Source organism: Salmo salar, chromosome 20, assembly GCF_965601325.2.
Source record: "Salmo salar chromosome 20, fSalSal1, whole genome shotgun sequence".
Taxonomy (NCBI): Eukaryota; Metazoa; Chordata; class Actinopteri; order Salmoniformes; family Salmonidae; genus Salmo; species Salmo salar.
This window is the reverse complement of record NC_138310.1, coordinates 41,745,553-41,762,500: the sequence shown is the minus strand read 5'-3', so window position 1 is coordinate 41,762,500 and position 16,948 is coordinate 41,745,553. Positions and strand designations below refer to the sequence as shown.

Sequence of the window (16,948 nt, the reverse complement as noted above, 5' to 3'; positions counted from 1 at the left end):
AAAGAGAAAGGGAAAGAGAATCCTCATTCACAGTTTTCTGCTTTTGTACAGCTGTGGGCAGGGCTGCAGCCTATTCTGTGTGGGAACGATAGGTGTGTGTCTTCGTAATGGGATCATTCCTGTGCTGTTGTTCTTTGACTGGAGATCAACCAACCTGAGTGCCAGTCTGTTTGTTCTATCATGCCAATCCCCTGTCACTTACTGTCATGACAGCAATGGAATGGCTGGAGCACAAACAGATCCGGGACCAGGCTAGAGATCTACAGGGTATGCAGGCTTTTGAACACCGTATAAGAACACCCCAGTTCAACTAAACAAGAACGTAATGTTTGGAATTGATAAGGTGTGTTAGAGCTGGGCTGGCACCAGGGTAGGGAAACCCTGTGCTCTATACCTATGCTGTAAAGGCTAAAGTTGTTGATTTCTGTCTTCTGTCTATCCCCAGGATCATTGAGCCTGAGGCTTTGAAGCAGGGGAATATGAGCTCTCTGGGTTTCACCAGTAAAGAGCAGCGCAATCTGGGTTTACTAGTGCATCTGATGACTACAAATCCCAAGATCCTCTACTGTCCCGTTGGCTCACATGTGGACAAAGTCATTCAGAAGGCAAGTACATGATCATGTTCTTTCAGACTCTGTCATCGGTATCATTATAATGCATATATGTACAGTACCAGTCAAAAGTTTGGACACACCTACTCATTCAAGGGTTTTACTTTATTTTTACTATTTCCTACATTGTAGAATAATAGTGAAGATATCAGAACTATGAAATAACACACATGGAATCATGTAATAACCCAAAAAGTGTTAAACAAATCAGAATATATGTAATATTTGAGATTTTTTTCAACGTAGCCACCCTTTGCCTTGATGACAGCTTTGCACACTCTTGGCATTCTCTCAGCCAGCTTCACCTGGAATGCTTTCCATCAGTCTTGAAGGAGTTCCCACATATACTGAGCACTTGTTGGCTTCTTTTCCTTCACTCTGCGGCCCAACTCATCCCAAACCATCTCAATTGGGTTGAGGTCAGGTGATTGTGGATGCCAGGCCATCTGATGCAGCACTCCATAACTCTCCTTCTTGGTCAAATAGCCCTCACACAGCCTGGAAGTGTGTTGGGTCATTGTCCTGTTGAAAAATAAATGATAGTCCCACTAACCGCAAACCAGATTGCTGCAGAATGCTGTAGTAGCCATGCTGGTTATGTGTGCCTTGAATTCTAAATAAATCAGACAGTGTCAACAGCAAACCACCCCCACACCATCACACTTCCTCCTCCATGCTTCACGGTGGGAACCACACATGCGGAGATCATCCATTCACCTACCCTGCGTCTCACAAAGACACAGTAGTTGGAACCAAAAATCTCAAATTTGGAGTCATCAGACCAAAGGACAGATTTCCACCGGTCAAAAATCCATCGCTTGTGTTTCTTGGCCCAAGCAAGTCTCTTCTTCTTATTGGTATCCTTTAGTAGTGGAGTTTTTGCAGCAATTCAATCATGAAGGCCTGATTCACGCAGTCACCTCTGAACAGTTTATGTTGAGATGTGTCTGTTTCTTGAACTCTGTGAAGCATTTATTTGGGCAGCAATGTCTGAGGCTGGTAACTCTAATTAACTCTTTCCTCTGCATCAGAGGTAACTCTGGGTCTTCCTTTCCTTTGGCGGTCCTCATGAGAGACAGTTTCATCATAGCGCTTGATGGGTTTTGCAAACGCACTTGAAGAAACTTTCAAAGTTCTTGAAATGTTCCGCATTGACTGACCTTCATGTCTTAAAGTAATGATGGACTGTCGTTTCTCTTTGCTTATTTGATCTGTTCTTGCCATAATATGGACTTGGTCCTTTACCAAATAGGGCTATCTTCTGTATACCTTGTCACAACACAACCGATTGGCTCAAACGCATTAAGAAGGAAAACAATTCCACAAATTAACTTTTAACAAGGCACAGCTGTTAATTGAAATGCATTCCAGGTGACTACCTTATGAAGCTGGTTGAGAGAATACCAAGAGTGTGCAAAGCTGTCATCAATGCAAAGGGTGGCTACTTTTAATATTTTTTTGTTTACTACATGTTTCCATATGTGTTATTTCATAGTTTTGATGTCTTCACTATTATTCCACAATATAGAAAATAGTAAAAATAAAATGAGTAAAAATTAGTAGGTGTATCCAAACTTTTGACTGCTACTGTATGTATGTATATACATTGACTGGTGCCTTCTATGCTGTGTCCTCTGCGATAGAGTTGTTCAGATGCCATTTTTGCATTGCTGGGTTAAACATTAGCAGGATATACAGCTATATATTGTCTATTTTAATTTGATAAAGAATATATGAAAATGACTATGAAATGCATATGTATGCAAGATGGAAATCATGGGTTTGGTGTATTTGATACCAATCCACTAATTCCGCTCCAGCCATTACCACAAGCCCGTCCTCCCTAATTTAGGTGCCACCAACCTCCTGGGATGGAGACTCATATTTAGAAGAAAAGGGAACGTGGTCTTTAGTGGGTACCCCAAAGTCATTTATCAGACACTTTTAGACTCTCAGCGTATTGAGAACATGTTGTGAATTCATTAGGAACCCCATGGTCATTTGTTTCCCAGCCTAAACACATTAACCATTCAACTGCATGTTCTGTATATTGGTTTAGAGCACGATGTGTAGGAAGTCAATGAGCTGCAAGATTAATCATGCTCCTCCTCAGTCCCCGGAGGTCTCACTATACCACAACATATGCACAACTGGCCATTGATTCTGTTTCTCTGTACATCCCACTAGTTACCACAGGCTTGTTATTGGCAGACAGTTGATTTCTTATCTTAGCAAGTGGACTGGAGGATGGAGTCTGAGAAATGATTAAAACTATAGAGGGAGGGAGAGAGGCAGAGAGTGGAGCGAGTGGCCACCGAAAGGACTCAACAGAAAAGGAACAACGGTTGAAAGGATGTGGATAGAGTAACTGGATACAGTGATGGGACTGGGATAGCTCTGGTCCAGGGTGTTAACTGAGAAGACCTACAGTCGTGGCCAAACGTTTTGAGAATGACACAAATATTAATTTTCACAAAGTCTGCTGCCTCAGTTTGTATGATGGCAATTTGCATATATTCCAGAATGTTATGAAGAGTGATCAGATCAATTGCAATTAATTGCAAAGTCCCTCTTTGCAAATGAACTGAATCCCAAAAAACATTTCCACTGCATTTCAGCCCTGCCACCAAAGGACCAGCTGACATCATGTCAGTGATTCTCTCGTTAACACAGGTGTGAGTGTTGACGAGGACAGGGCTGGAGATCACTCTGTCATGCTGATTGAGTTAGAAAAACAGACCGGAAGCTTCAAAAGGAGGGTGGTGCTTGGAATCATTGTTCTTCCTCTGTCAACTATGGTTACCTGCAAGGAAACACATGCCGTCATCATTGCGTTGCACAAAAAGGGCTTCACAGGCAAGGATATCGCTGCCAGTAAGATTGCACCTAAATCAACCATTTATCGGATCATCAAGAACTTCAAGGAGAGCGGTTCAATTGTTGTGAAGAAGGCTTCAGGGCGCCCAAGAAAGTCCAACAAGCGCCAGGACCGTCCCCTAAAGTTGATTCAGCTGCGGGATCGGGGCACCACCAGTACAGAGCTTGCTCAGGAATGGCAGCAGGCAGGTGTGAGTGCATCTGCACACACAGTGAGGCGAATACTTTTGGAGGATGGCCTGGTGTCAAGAAGGGCAGCAAAGAAGCCACTTCTCTCCAGGAAAAACATCAGGGACAGACTGATATTCTGCAAAAGGTACAGGGATTGGACTGCTGAGGACTGGGGTAAAGTCATTTTCTCTGATAAATCCCCTTTCCGATTGTTTGGGGCATCCGGAAAAAAGCTTGTCCGGAGGAGACAAGGTGAGCGCTACCATCAGTCCTGTGTCATGCCAACAGTAAAGCATCCTGAGACCATTCATGTGTGGGCTTACTTCTCAGCCAAGCGAGTGGGCTCACTCATCATTTTGCCTAAGAACACAGCCATGAATAAAGAATGGTACCAACACATCCTTCGAGAGCAACTTCTCCCAACCATCCAGAAACAGTTTGGTGATGAACAATGCCTTTTCCAGCATGATGGAGTAGCTTGCCATAAGGCAAAAGTGATAACTAAGTGGCTCGGGGAACAAAACTTCGATATTTTGGGTCCATGGCCAGGAAACTCCCCAGATCTTAATCCCATTGAGAACTTGTGGTCAATCCTCAAGAGGCGGGTGGACAAACAAAAACCCACAAATTCTGACAAATTCCAAGCATTGATTATGCAAGAATGGGCTGCCATCAGTCAGGATGTGGCCCAGAAGTTAATTGACAGCATGCCAGGGCGGATTGCAGAGGTCTTGAAAAAGAAGGATCAACACTGCAAATATTGACTCTTTGCAACAACTTCATGTAATTGTCAGTAAAAGCCTTTGACACTTATGAAATGCTTGTAATTATACTCCAGTATTCCATAGTAACATCTGACAAAAATATCTAAAGACACTGAAGTAGCAAACTTTGTGGAAATTAATATTTGTGTCATTCTCAAAACTTTTGGCCACGACTGTAGTGCCAGCAAGCCACATGTAACACCTTGGACCAGAGCTAGGACTGGCATAGCTTCTGTGTTGATGGTGACATGTGCTATTGCTTGCTGTCTGTGTAGGCAAATGAGACATTTGCGTTTGTGGGGAACGTGACTCACTACGCCAGGGTGTGGCTCAACATCTCTGCCCAGCTCAGGACCTACCTGGAGGAGGGCAAGCTGCACCACCAGCTGGCCTGGCTGCAGCAGGTAACACACAGTAATAACTTAATAAGATAACTCATACACATAATACAAAATATTTATTGTCCCCCACACAGTACATTTATACAGTCCTTATCTTGCCTGATAAGCCCATATATACACATACTGTAACATAAACACATACACAACTTCTGATGTCCTCCTCTTCTTAGTTCACCTCTAACCTGCGTGGTCACCCGGAGCTGCTGAACGGGACGGACAGTGACCTGCTGCGTGGGCTGCTGGATGGCAACTACACCCTGTCCAACACCTCCACCCTGCTGGAGCAGCTGGACACCATCGACAACGCAGCCTGCGGCTGGACACACTTCATGTCCAAGGTCAGTGTCCATGAGATGAGCCGTTGGTTGTGTTGCAAATGCCACCCTATTCCCTATAAAATGGACTACTTTTGGTCAGAGCCAAGTACAGTATATAAGCAAATAGGATGACGTTTCAGACATAGCCTCCTGTATGTAGGCAGGAGGTACCGTAAACATGGGTGGTCTGATTCAGACTGACACAGGAAGAACGATGGAACTTGAGTACATTGATCCAGTCCCACAGACAGCGGGCATACAGTAATATGAGCATTGAGAATCAGTACCACACAGCAAGCAAAGCTCCATTCAATAGTCCCAGGTGTCATCCCAAATGGTACCCTGCCTTTTAACCAGAGCCCATAGGGCAAGGACTAATGTTACCAGTGTTGCAGATATAGACGGTTCCTGTGCTGTTGGCAGTTGGCGCTGTGGCAGACCTGGGATCCAACCTCTCCAACCTGTGTGTGTTTATTTCAGAAGGGTTGGGAACAAGGCAAGAGATTCATTTTCCTTTGGCTGCAAGGACAATAGATCAATAAAGTTTTTTTTGTTTGTCTTTTTCTACTTCTTCTTGTTCCAGGTCAGTGTGGATATCTTCAAGGGTTTCCCTGATGAAGACAGCATCGTCAACTATACCCTGAACCAAGCCTACCATGATAACATCTCAGTGTTTGCCAGTGAGTACTGTACAGTAACTACTCAATAGGAGAGACTACTCTATTTCATTATAAGATATGAAAACGTAATTGTCCATGACATTTTCACAAAATGGAAATGTGTCTTTGGCACTCTGGCTTAACAGTGAAAACAGATCATAGATAATGGCCAGGCGCAGGGGTCAGATGGGTATTACTGAAAGGGCAGCAGCAGTGGTATGCAGATAGCGTCCAGTCGGAAAATGAATGTCATATTATGAGGAAGTAATGTGAAAGATATACTGTAGCTATATCACTGTAATGTCCTTCTCCTTCTCTTCCAGGTGTGATATTCCAGACCAACAGAGATGGCTCCCTGCCTCCTCATGTCCTCTATAAGATCAGACAGAATTCCAGCTTCACAGAGAAAACCAACGAGATCCGCCGGGCCTACTGGCGCCCGGGGCCCAACACAGGGGGAAAGTTCTACTTTCTCTATGGCTTTGTGTGGATCCAGGGTACGTGACCAGAATCCTCCATCTTGACTACTGAAGGGTAAATGTAGACTGAAATGTTGCCAGGATGTTCCTGCTTTAGATGATGAATTCACTCTAGACAACACTAGACAACTCTAGACAATCCTAGCCAACACTAGCCAACTCTAGCCAACACTAGCCAACTCAAGGCAACTCTAGACAACACTAGACAACTTCACAGCAACATCACAGCTACAAACTGTCAGGCCATTAACATCAGTATCACAGCTACAAACTGTCAAGCCATTAACATCAGTAGCACAGCTGCAAACTGTCAATCCATTAACTTCTATGGGCTAGGTGGGACGCTTGCGTTATTCAAATACCTAAAAAATGCAAAAACTTCAATTTTTCAAACATATGACTATTTTACACCATTTTAAAGACAAGACTCTCGGTAATCTAACCACACTGTCCGATTTCAAAAAGGCTTTACAACGAAAGCAAAACATTAGATTATGTCAGCAGAGTACCCAGCCAGAAATAATCAGACACCCATTTTTCAAGCTAGCATATAATGTCACAAAAACCCAGAAGACAGCTAAATGCAGCACTAACCTTTGATGATCTTCATCAGATGACACACCTAGGACATTATGTTATACAATACATGCATGTTTTGTTCAATCAAGTTCATATTTATATCAAAAACCAGCTTTTTACATTAGCATGTGACGTTCAGAACTAGCATACCCCCCAACTTCCGGTGAATTTACTAAATTACTCACGATAAACGTTCACAAAAAGCATAACAATTATTTTAAGAATTATAGATACAGAACTCCTCTATGCACTCGATATGTCCGATTTTAAAATAGCTTTTCGGTGAAAGCACATTTTGCAATATTCTAAGTAGATAGCCCGGCATCACAGGCTAGCTATTTAGACACCCAGCAAGTTTAGCACTCACCAAAGTCAGATTTACTATAAGAAAAATGTTATTACCTTTGGTGTTCTTCGTCAGAATGCACTCCCAGGACTTCTACTTCAATAACAAGTGTTGGTTTGGTCCCAAATAATCCAGCGTTATATCCAAATAGCGGCGTTTTGTTCGTGTGTTCAAGACACTATCCGAAAGGGAAAGAAGGGTGACGAGGATGGCGCATTTCGTGACAAAACATTTCTAAATATTCCATTACCGTACTTCGAAGCATGTCAACCGCTGTTTAAAATCAATTTTTATGCCATTTTTCTCGTAAAAAAGCGATAATATTCCGACCGGGAATCTGCATTTAGGTAAACAGACGAAAGAAAATAAAGCATGGGGTCGACTCGGGCATGCGCCTAAGCCCATAGTACTCTGATCGGCCACTTGCCAAAAGCGATAATGTGTTTCAGCCAGAGGCTGCCTCGATATCATTCAGCTTTTTCCCGGGCTCTGAGAGCCTATGGGAGCCGTAGGAAGTGTCACGTTATAGCAAAGATCCTCAGTCTTCAATAAAAAGAGCCAAGATGAACAACAACTTGTCAGACTGGCCACTTCCCATATAGAATCCTCTCAGGTTTTTGCCTGCCATATGAGTTCTGTTATACTCACAGACACCATTCAAACAGTTTTAGAAACTTTAGGGTGTTTTCTATCCAAAGCCAATAATTATATGCATATTCTAGTTACTGGGCAGGAGTAGTAACCAGATTAAATCGGGTACGTTTTTTATCCGGCCGTGTCAATACTGCCCCCTACCCCCAACAGGTTAACATCAGTATCACAGCTACAAACTGTCAAGCCATTAACTTCTATGGGCTAGCGTCCCACCTGCGGGACACAGCCAGTGAAATATCAGGGCGGAAAATTCAAAAACAACAAAATGTCATAATTCAGCTTTCTCAAACATACAACTGTTTAACGCCATTTTAAAGATAAACTTCTCGTTAATCTAACCACATTGTCCGATTTCAAAAAGGCTTTACAGCGAAAGCAAAACATTAGATTATGTTAGGAGAGTACATAGACAAAAATAATCACACAGCCATTTTCCAAGCAAGGACATGTGTCAATAAAACCTAAACACAGCTAAATGAAGCACTAACCTTTGACGATCTTCATCAGATGACACTCCTAGGACATTATGTTACACAATACATGTATGTTTTGTTCGATAAAGTTCATATTTATATCCAAAAACAGCATTTTACATTGGCGCGTGATGTTCAGAAAATGTATTCCCACCAAAACGCCCGGTGAATGTGCACATCAATTTACAAAAATCCTCATCATAAATGTTGACAAAATATATAACAATTATTTAAAGAATTATAGATAGACTACCCCTGGATGCAACCACTGTGTCAGATTTTAAAATAGCTTTACGGAGAAAGCAAATTTTTCAATATTCTGAGTACATAGCTCAGCCATCACGGTGAGCTATTCAGACACCCACGAAGTTCAGGGCAACCTAAACTCAGAATTAGTATTACAAATATTATTTTACCTTTGCTGATCTTCGTCAGAATGCACTCCCAGGACTGCTACTTCTACAAGAAATGTTGTTTTTGTTCGAAATAATCCATATTTATGTACAAATACCTCCGTTTTGTTCGTGCGTACAGATCACTTATCCAAAGGCATAACGCGCGAGCGCGGAACGAGAGACAAAAAGTCAAAATGGTCCATTACCGTACTTAGACGCATGTCAAACGCTGTTTAAAATCAATCTTTATGGTATTTTTAACGTAAAATTGCGATAATATTCCAACCGGACAATAGCATACACATTCAAGAAGAAAAAGAAGGAGGGGTGCGCTCGCGGGACCGAGCTCATCCAATCCCTTTGTTGCCAGGCAGACCACTCAGTAACTGAGCTCCTATTATCTGCCTAGTGACAGGAAAATGCTCAAACCACTTTCTGAAGGCTTTAGACAGCCAATGGAAGCCTTAGGAAGTGCAACATCACCCCATAGACACTGTAGCTTCGATTGAGATTCAAAAAAAGAACTCCAATTCTCAGACTTTTCACTTCCTGCTTGGATTTGTCTCAGGTTTTTGCCTGCCATATGAGTTCTGTTATACTCACTGACACCATTCAAACAGTTTTAGAAACTTCAGAGTGTTTTCTATCCAAATCTACCAATAATATGCATATTCTAGTTTCTGGGCCAGAGTAGTAACCTGTTTAAATTGGGTATGTTTTTCAAACGGCCGTGAAAATACTGCCCCCTAGCCCAGACAGGTTAACATCAGTATCACAGCTACAAACTGTCAAGCCATTAACATCAGTATCACAGCTACAAACTGTCAAGCCATTAACATCAGTATCACAGCTACAAACTGTCAAGCCATTAACATCAGTATCACAGCTACTAACTGTCAAACCATTAACATCAGTATCACAGCTACTAACTGTCCAACCATTAACATCAGTATCACAGCTACAAACTGTCAAGCCATTAACATCAGTATCACAGCTACAAACTGTCAAGCCATTAACATCACTATCACAGCTACTAACTGTCAAGCCATTAACATCAGTATCACAGCTACTAACTGTCAAACCATTAACATCAGTATCACAGCTACTAACTGTCAAACCATTAACATCAGTATCACAGCTACTAACTGTCAATACATTAACATCAGTATCACAGCTACAAACTGTCAAGCCATTAACATCCGTATCACAGCTACAAACTGTCAAGCCATTAACATCAGTATCACAGCTACAAACTGTCAAATCATTAACATCAAAATCACAGCTACAAAAGATTTAGACGAAACAAAAACAGACTGGCACCCTGGCTATTTCAAATTAATTATATATATATGGGGGATACAACATTCCCAGCTCTGCAGATTTTGCTGCGAGGAGGTAGAGTCATTAGATCATTTATTTTGGTACTGTCTATATGTAGCTCGTTTTTGGTCACAGGTCCAGGAATGGCTGAAGAATTGCAACATTTACCTGGAGCTAACGCTGCAGATAGCAATACTGGGTGATTTGCAAAGTCATAGTCAATCAATCAATAATATAATAATTATTTTAGCTAAAATGTTTATCTTCAATTTACAATCTGTAGAAACTATGAGAATATACAGGTTCAGAACTTTTGTGAAGCATCCCAGCACAGTTGAAAAATATATGGCAAATAGAAATCCAAAATGGATGGTGTTGATAGATGGGAGGGGTTGAATGGAGCTGAAGAGTGGGACTAATAACAACAAGATATCAAATGTAAAACATACGGTGTCTGTAAAATGTATATAGGTTCAGAACTTTTGTGAAATAGCACAGTTAAAATATATGGCAAATAGAAATCAAACTGGATGGACATCAGACATAGAGGAAGCCCAGGACTAAAATCAAACAAAATATAACTATTGTAAAATAGATTGTGTCTGTAAAATGTATATAGTATGTATATGCTGGAAGTAGAAACCTAAGTATTATTGTTTATTAGTTTACTCCAATTAGGGGAGGGGTGGTAGGGTTTGTGGGAAATAAGAAAGGAAAATATATTAAAAAAAATATATATGCGTATATTTATATATGTGTGTGTATTTGTATGTATGTATGTATGTATGTATGTATGTATGTATGTATGTATGTATGTATGTATGTATGTATGTATGTATGTATGTATGTATGTATGTATGTATGTATGTGTATATGTATGCATGTTTATATATGTGGGTATGTGTATGTATATATATATATATATATATATATATATATATATATATATATATATATATATATATACACTGCTCAAAAAAATAAAGGGAACACTTAAACAACACAATGTAACTCCAAGTCAATCACACTTCTGTGAAATCAAACTGTCCACTTAGGAAGCAACACTGATTGACAATAAATTTCACATGCTGTTGTGCAAATGGAATAGACAACAGGTGGAAATTATAGGCAATTTGCAAGACACCCCCAATAAAGGAGTGGTTCTGCAGGTGGGGACCACAGACCACTTCTCAGTTCCTATGCTTCCTGGCTGATGTTTTGGTCACTTTTGAATGCTGGCGGTGCTTTCACTCTAGTGGTAGCATGAGACGGAGTCTACAACCCACACAAGTGGCTCAGGCAGTTCAGCTCATCCAGGATGGCACATCAATGCGAGCTGTGGCAAGAAGGTTTGCTGTGTCTGTCAGCATAGTGTCCAGAGCATGGAGGCGCTACCAGGAGACAGGCCAGTACATCAGGAGACGTGGAGGAGGCCATAGGAGGGCAACAACCCAGCAGCAGGACCGCTACCTCCGCTTTTGTGCAAGGAGGAGCAGGAGGAGCACTGCCAGAGCCCTGCAAAATGACCTCCAGCAGGCCACAAATGTGCATGTGTCTTCTCAAACGGTCAGAAACAGACTCCATGAGGGTGGTATGAGGGCCCGACGTCCACAGGTGGGGGTTGTGCTTACAGCCCAACACCGTGCAGGACATTTGGCATTTGCCAGAGAACACCAAGATTGGCAAATTCGCCACTGGCGCCCTGTGCTCTTCACAGATGAAAGCAGGTTCACACTGAGCACGTGACAGACGTGACAGAGTCTGGAGAAGCCGTGGAGAACGTTCTGCTGCCTGCAACATCCTCCAGCATGACCGGTTTGGAGGTGGGTCAGTCATGGTGTGGGGTGACATTTCTTTGGGGGGCCGCACAGCCCTCCATGTGCTCGCCAGAGGTAGCCTGACTGCCATTAGGTACCAAGATGAGATCCTCAGACCCCTTGTGAGACCATATGCTGGTGCGGTTGGCCCTGGGTTCCTCCTAATGCAAGACAATGCTAGACTTCATGTGGCCGGAGTGTGTCAGCAGTTCCTGCAAGAGGAAGCCATTGATGCTATGGACTGGCCCGCCCGTCATCCCCAGACCTGAATCCAATTGAGCACATCTGGGACATCATGCCTCGCTCCATCCACCAACGCCACGTTGCACCACACACTGTCCAGGAGTTGGCGGATGCTTTAGTTCAGGTCTGGGAGGAGATCCCTCAGGAGACCATCCGCCACCTCATCAGGAGCATGCCCAGGCGTGGTAGGGAGGTCATACAGGCACGTGGAGGCCACACACACACTACTGAGCCTCATTTTGACTTGTTTTAAGGACATTACATCAAAGTTGGATCAGCCTGTAGTGTGGTTTTCCACTTTAATTTGGAGTGTGACTCCAAATCCAGACCTCCATGGGTTGATAAATTGGATTTCCATTGATTATTTTTGTGTCATTTTGTTGTCAGCACATTCAACTATGTAAAGAAAACCGTATTTAATACGATTATTTCTTTCATTCAGATCTAGGATGTGTTGTTTAAGTGTTTCCTTTATTTTTTTGAGCAGTATATATATAAATATATTTACCCAAAAATATATGGGGGATTGAAATGATGCAGACAATTACATTGATGGAAGCTACAATCTATCCGCAATATTAAAGCTGATCAACCCCCTAAAAGAAAGAAAAATAAAAAAGATAAATATATGTATATTTATTGTGGTAAACTGGTGATCATGAAGTGAGCACACCTGTGTGGGTGCCAACGCCAAGCTGCAGATACAGCACTTTTTCTCCGAGATTCATCTTTTATTTACGAAGCAGGAGAGCAAGAGACAAGCTGCTTATTTGACACATAAAGTTAATACAGATAATGCATTGGAACTGACATGGCAGTCTGTTGAGTGTACTGTACATAGAGACATCCTGGGCTCACTGAGACAATACAATTGATTTAATCCAGAACAGATAGATTTTTACCTCTGCATTGTAAACCACACTGATTACCACACTGATAACCACATTGCATTGGGTAGTGTGGTTAGGATAGAACTTGATGGGATGGCTTATTCAGTGAGGTGTAAAGTGGCCCTGTCATCTCTGCTGCGTCTTGATCTGTGTATGTGCGTGTGTGTGTGTGTGCGTGTGTGTGTGTGTGTGTGCGTCTTCCTTTCTGCCTGCCTGTGTGTCCTCAGATATGATAGAGAGAGCCATCATTAACACATTTGTGGGTCATGACGTGGTGGAGCCTGGGAACTATGTTCAGATGTTCCCCTACCCCTGCTACACCAGAGACGAGTAAGACCTGGAACTCTCTATACACCTCTCCTCTCTCTCACTTTCCGTTTTCCTTTAAAAAAAAAGAACTGTTAATTATATCACTTCTATTTTTATATTACTTCTGAGATGATGACTTTGCATTGTCCGTTTATATTAGGGAGATAGGTAAATAATGAAATATGTCACACGTCTTCCTTCGGTAGCTACACTAGAGATGAGCAAGACATGTTACTGTATCTATTCTTTACTCTAATCAGCTCTCTATCTCTCTCAGACCCTGACTCTCATTTATCCTAACTTAAGATGCATGTGCATAACTCTCACTGTTATGAATAACATTCAACTTGAGATATGTTTTTACATTCAGCATCACTCCGTCAAGAGAAATATAGTATTATTTTTAACAGAGATATCTACATATGTTGTTATGTATACCTGGACATAATCAGAATTCATGTAAACAATGCAGTTTTGAAAACATAGCTTGTCCCCCAAAAAATGGTATCTTGACACAACTTACCCCAGGTATGGGGTAAGTTGAGCACGGGACAGTGTAAGTTAAGCCGCCTACACATTTCTGTACTGAATGAAATATTACCACTACCCTTTTAAAACCATGTCTATCTTTATTTCCCAAACACAATTCAACACAATCATAACCACTTTTAGTCTTTTAATCATTTTAAGCATATTTTACACTTTTAACATAGACCAGGCCTGTTGATGCCCCATATCCCGGTGATAATGCCTTGCATTACGCCTGTGAAGAAAACACTTAAATTTGCTCAACTTGACATTGGCTCATCCATTGTCTCAACTTACCCCAAGGAAAACATTTTGACTACACTGTAAACAAAATATCTAGCTGTTTCAACTAAATGTTATTAAGTAACTGGTTACACAGCCTTTTTTTTTGTTTACTCAACCTTTCGGCAAAAGTATTACCTGAACTTAACATTTTGAGTTGGCCCAAACTTAGCTCCAACATGAGAAAACATAGGCACAAATTCTGTAAACTTCAAATAGTGTGTTTGCTCAAATTGTCTCATATGTTCATTCAACTAGAAAATATGATTACTTTCCTAAAAAAAAGTATGTGAAACTAGTTACACACATAGTGCTTTTAACATACAATTTTTTTAATGTACATATTTGACACACATTGACATACATTGTGCATGTACATTTATATTATACAGTAATTCATATTTACTCTCCTGGGATTTAATCTCATAACCTCTTGGTGCAAAGCATTTTAATCATCCTGATACGCTACCATGTCTGTGTCAATAACTGATTTCACCTGTATTGCTACTGTGGTGGAAATTCACCACTAAGGACTCAAACTCAATGTAAATGAATCAATCTTTATTATCACGGCCAGAGAGGTTCACTAACTCAATACAAGCCTGATGAAACTCTGAAAATGGCTGTTCCCTTTTCAGTCCATTTATACTGCTACACAAACAAGTCATATAAGCATGGTTGGTTCCTGCATGAGACTAACTGATACCACACCAGGCTTCTTAACTTGAAACTGAGATATTGTATCACTATTTCTAGTTCCCAGAGTAATGTTCTGGTTGTACTGTCAAATTACCTTTCAGTGATAGTGTGGTTTACTCCTTTGTGTAGTCAATCCATCACTCGCATGAACCCAACTAAGACAGGTTATTACAAAGCAGCATTATGCTAAACATACGATCTGATACACACCGAGAACATTTACATCACACTCCTTTTATTACCCTGTGATAACTATTGTTACATTTTAAGGTAAGCATTAGATTATGGCTTAAAGTATCAAAGGACGTTCTATCAAAATACTTCTATTAAAAGTAGGCGAAATCAACACATAAAACCAGACACTGTATTCGTTCAAACCCTTCATTCTGGGTTGTACAATCCGACTAGTAACTGATGCTTATTCCATAGCCCTTACACTTGTAAAACCATTGCAGTAGAATGGTTTAACTTAAGACCTTTGCTTCATACAGTTACACACATGCTTCATTACACAATTTAATGTATGTCAATTCTATCATCATAAGCAGGGGGGAGAACATGGTCATGCTCTTCATGGCCTTCAGTGAGTTCCTTATAGTCCTCATTATCTTCATCATTCTCATCAGCAAATGGCATTTATTTTAGCCCAATCAAACTAACAGTCTCTCCTGCAGATGCAGTGGACATAATAGTTGCTGAGACCTGTGAGACAAAAGAGCACAGTGCCTCAAGCAGTTTCTGCTATGTAATCTGCTAAATAGGTGACATTCATAGACGAGTCAGGAACAAAGGTGCAACACTCATCTCCAATGACTGCACACATTCCTCCCTGACTTCCTCATAGGTAGTCTAGAGCTTCATGATTTTGTAAGGCCAATTTTAGAAGTGCTACCATTTCAGTACTGAGGGCCTTAAGGGCTTTTGACGTAGCATTAGCCACTCCATAATTAGGGAGCATTACACCAGTAAATTGTGACAGGGCAGTTTGAATATGAGTAATCCCTGCCAGCAAGCACTGCTGCAGGGGGACAATATCCCTGGAAATGAATTATAAGTCATCTGGCACTGCTCTCATAGCAGGAACAACGAACCCAATAGTACACACTACCCCCAAATGCCTTCCCTGTGGCTCAGTTGGTAGAGCATGGTGTTTGCAATGCCAGCATGGTGTGTGCAACGCCAGGGTTGTGGGTTTGATTCCCACGGGGGGCCAGTACAAAAAATAAAATGCATGAAATGAAAAATGAAATGTATGTATTCACTACTGTAAGTCGCTCTAGATAAGAGCATCTGCTAAATGACTAAAATGTAAATGTAATCTGTTAGTACATAATATGCACTGTTCCCACATAACCAACAGGTCCCATTAGGGGCTGATTGACTTGTTTCTAAGGTTATATGAAGCACTGAGAGTACCACACTTTCATTTGAGAGTCTGCCCATCTGCAAATTCTAAACTGCCAGTGATCAATTTGATTCTCCATCAGAGTCCATTGTACAATTGCACACATTTTCACCTAGGTAGACAGACCCATTGCCCTGTATACACCAGGCTGCAGTCAATGAGCATTCTATTGGGATGGGTGTGGGACAGATTTTATTTTCACAAGGTCTTCTATAAATACCTATCCAAGCTTGGTTATAAAAAGCAAAATAAGGTCCAGTCGTCAAGGAGGGGAATTGTAAACCTATGTGCTGGGAGCATGGAAAAGTCTAATTTACACCGGCTGGGACACCCAGTAAAGCGAGCCCATCATCCTCTACCCCCTGTGGGTCTAGCCCACAGACCCAACAGGAAGTGCTTGGGGAGAGTCCATTCGCCACCATCTGTGCTGTGGAAAGGAATGAGTTCATAGTGTCTTTGAAGTCTTGTTTTCCTCTCACAACCTTACCAGCTTCTTCTGTGCCTCTACTCCGGTCCCGTTGGCTGGGGACTGGATCCTTCTAGGTCATTACTGGCCAGCAGGAGGCAGACGACGGTCTCCACTATCACGGTGACACCAATCCAGAAACAGGTCCTTTCGCATTCACCGATCCTCCTCACCATTCTGATTTCCTGGTTCTGGCAACTTCCTGCAGCGGGACTTGTGTGTCCACGTATCTCGTTCTGCTACCTTGACAGCCGAGGATTTGG

At 41.7% G+C, this 16,948-nt stretch overlaps 1 protein-coding gene across 6 annotated transcripts in view; it reads left to right on the top strand.

The window, feature by feature from the left end:
• LOC106580625 (ATP-binding cassette sub-family A member 2) overlaps window positions 1–16,948 on the top strand; it is a 150,728-nt gene that overhangs the window by 70,176 nt on the left and 63,604 nt on the right. For all 6 annotated transcript variants that reach the window (XR_014381852.1, XM_082966424.1, XM_082966423.1 and 3 more), the window contains 7 exons: window positions 1–92; window positions 446–605; window positions 4,699–4,827; window positions 4,995–5,162; window positions 5,725–5,821; window positions 6,124–6,297; window positions 13,224–13,326. The exon at window positions 1–92 is cut by the window's left edge and continues 282 nt beyond it. Coding sequence is in view for 5 of the 6 variants with exons in the window: in XM_082966424.1 (XP_082822550.1) it covers window positions 1–92; window positions 446–605; window positions 4,699–4,827; window positions 4,995–5,162; window positions 5,725–5,821; window positions 6,124–6,297; window positions 13,224–13,326 (923 nt within the window). In the remaining variant the exon portion in view is untranslated. The remainder of the gene's footprint in view (window positions 93–445; window positions 606–4,698; window positions 4,828–4,994; window positions 5,163–5,724; window positions 5,822–6,123; window positions 6,298–13,223; window positions 13,327–16,948) is intronic.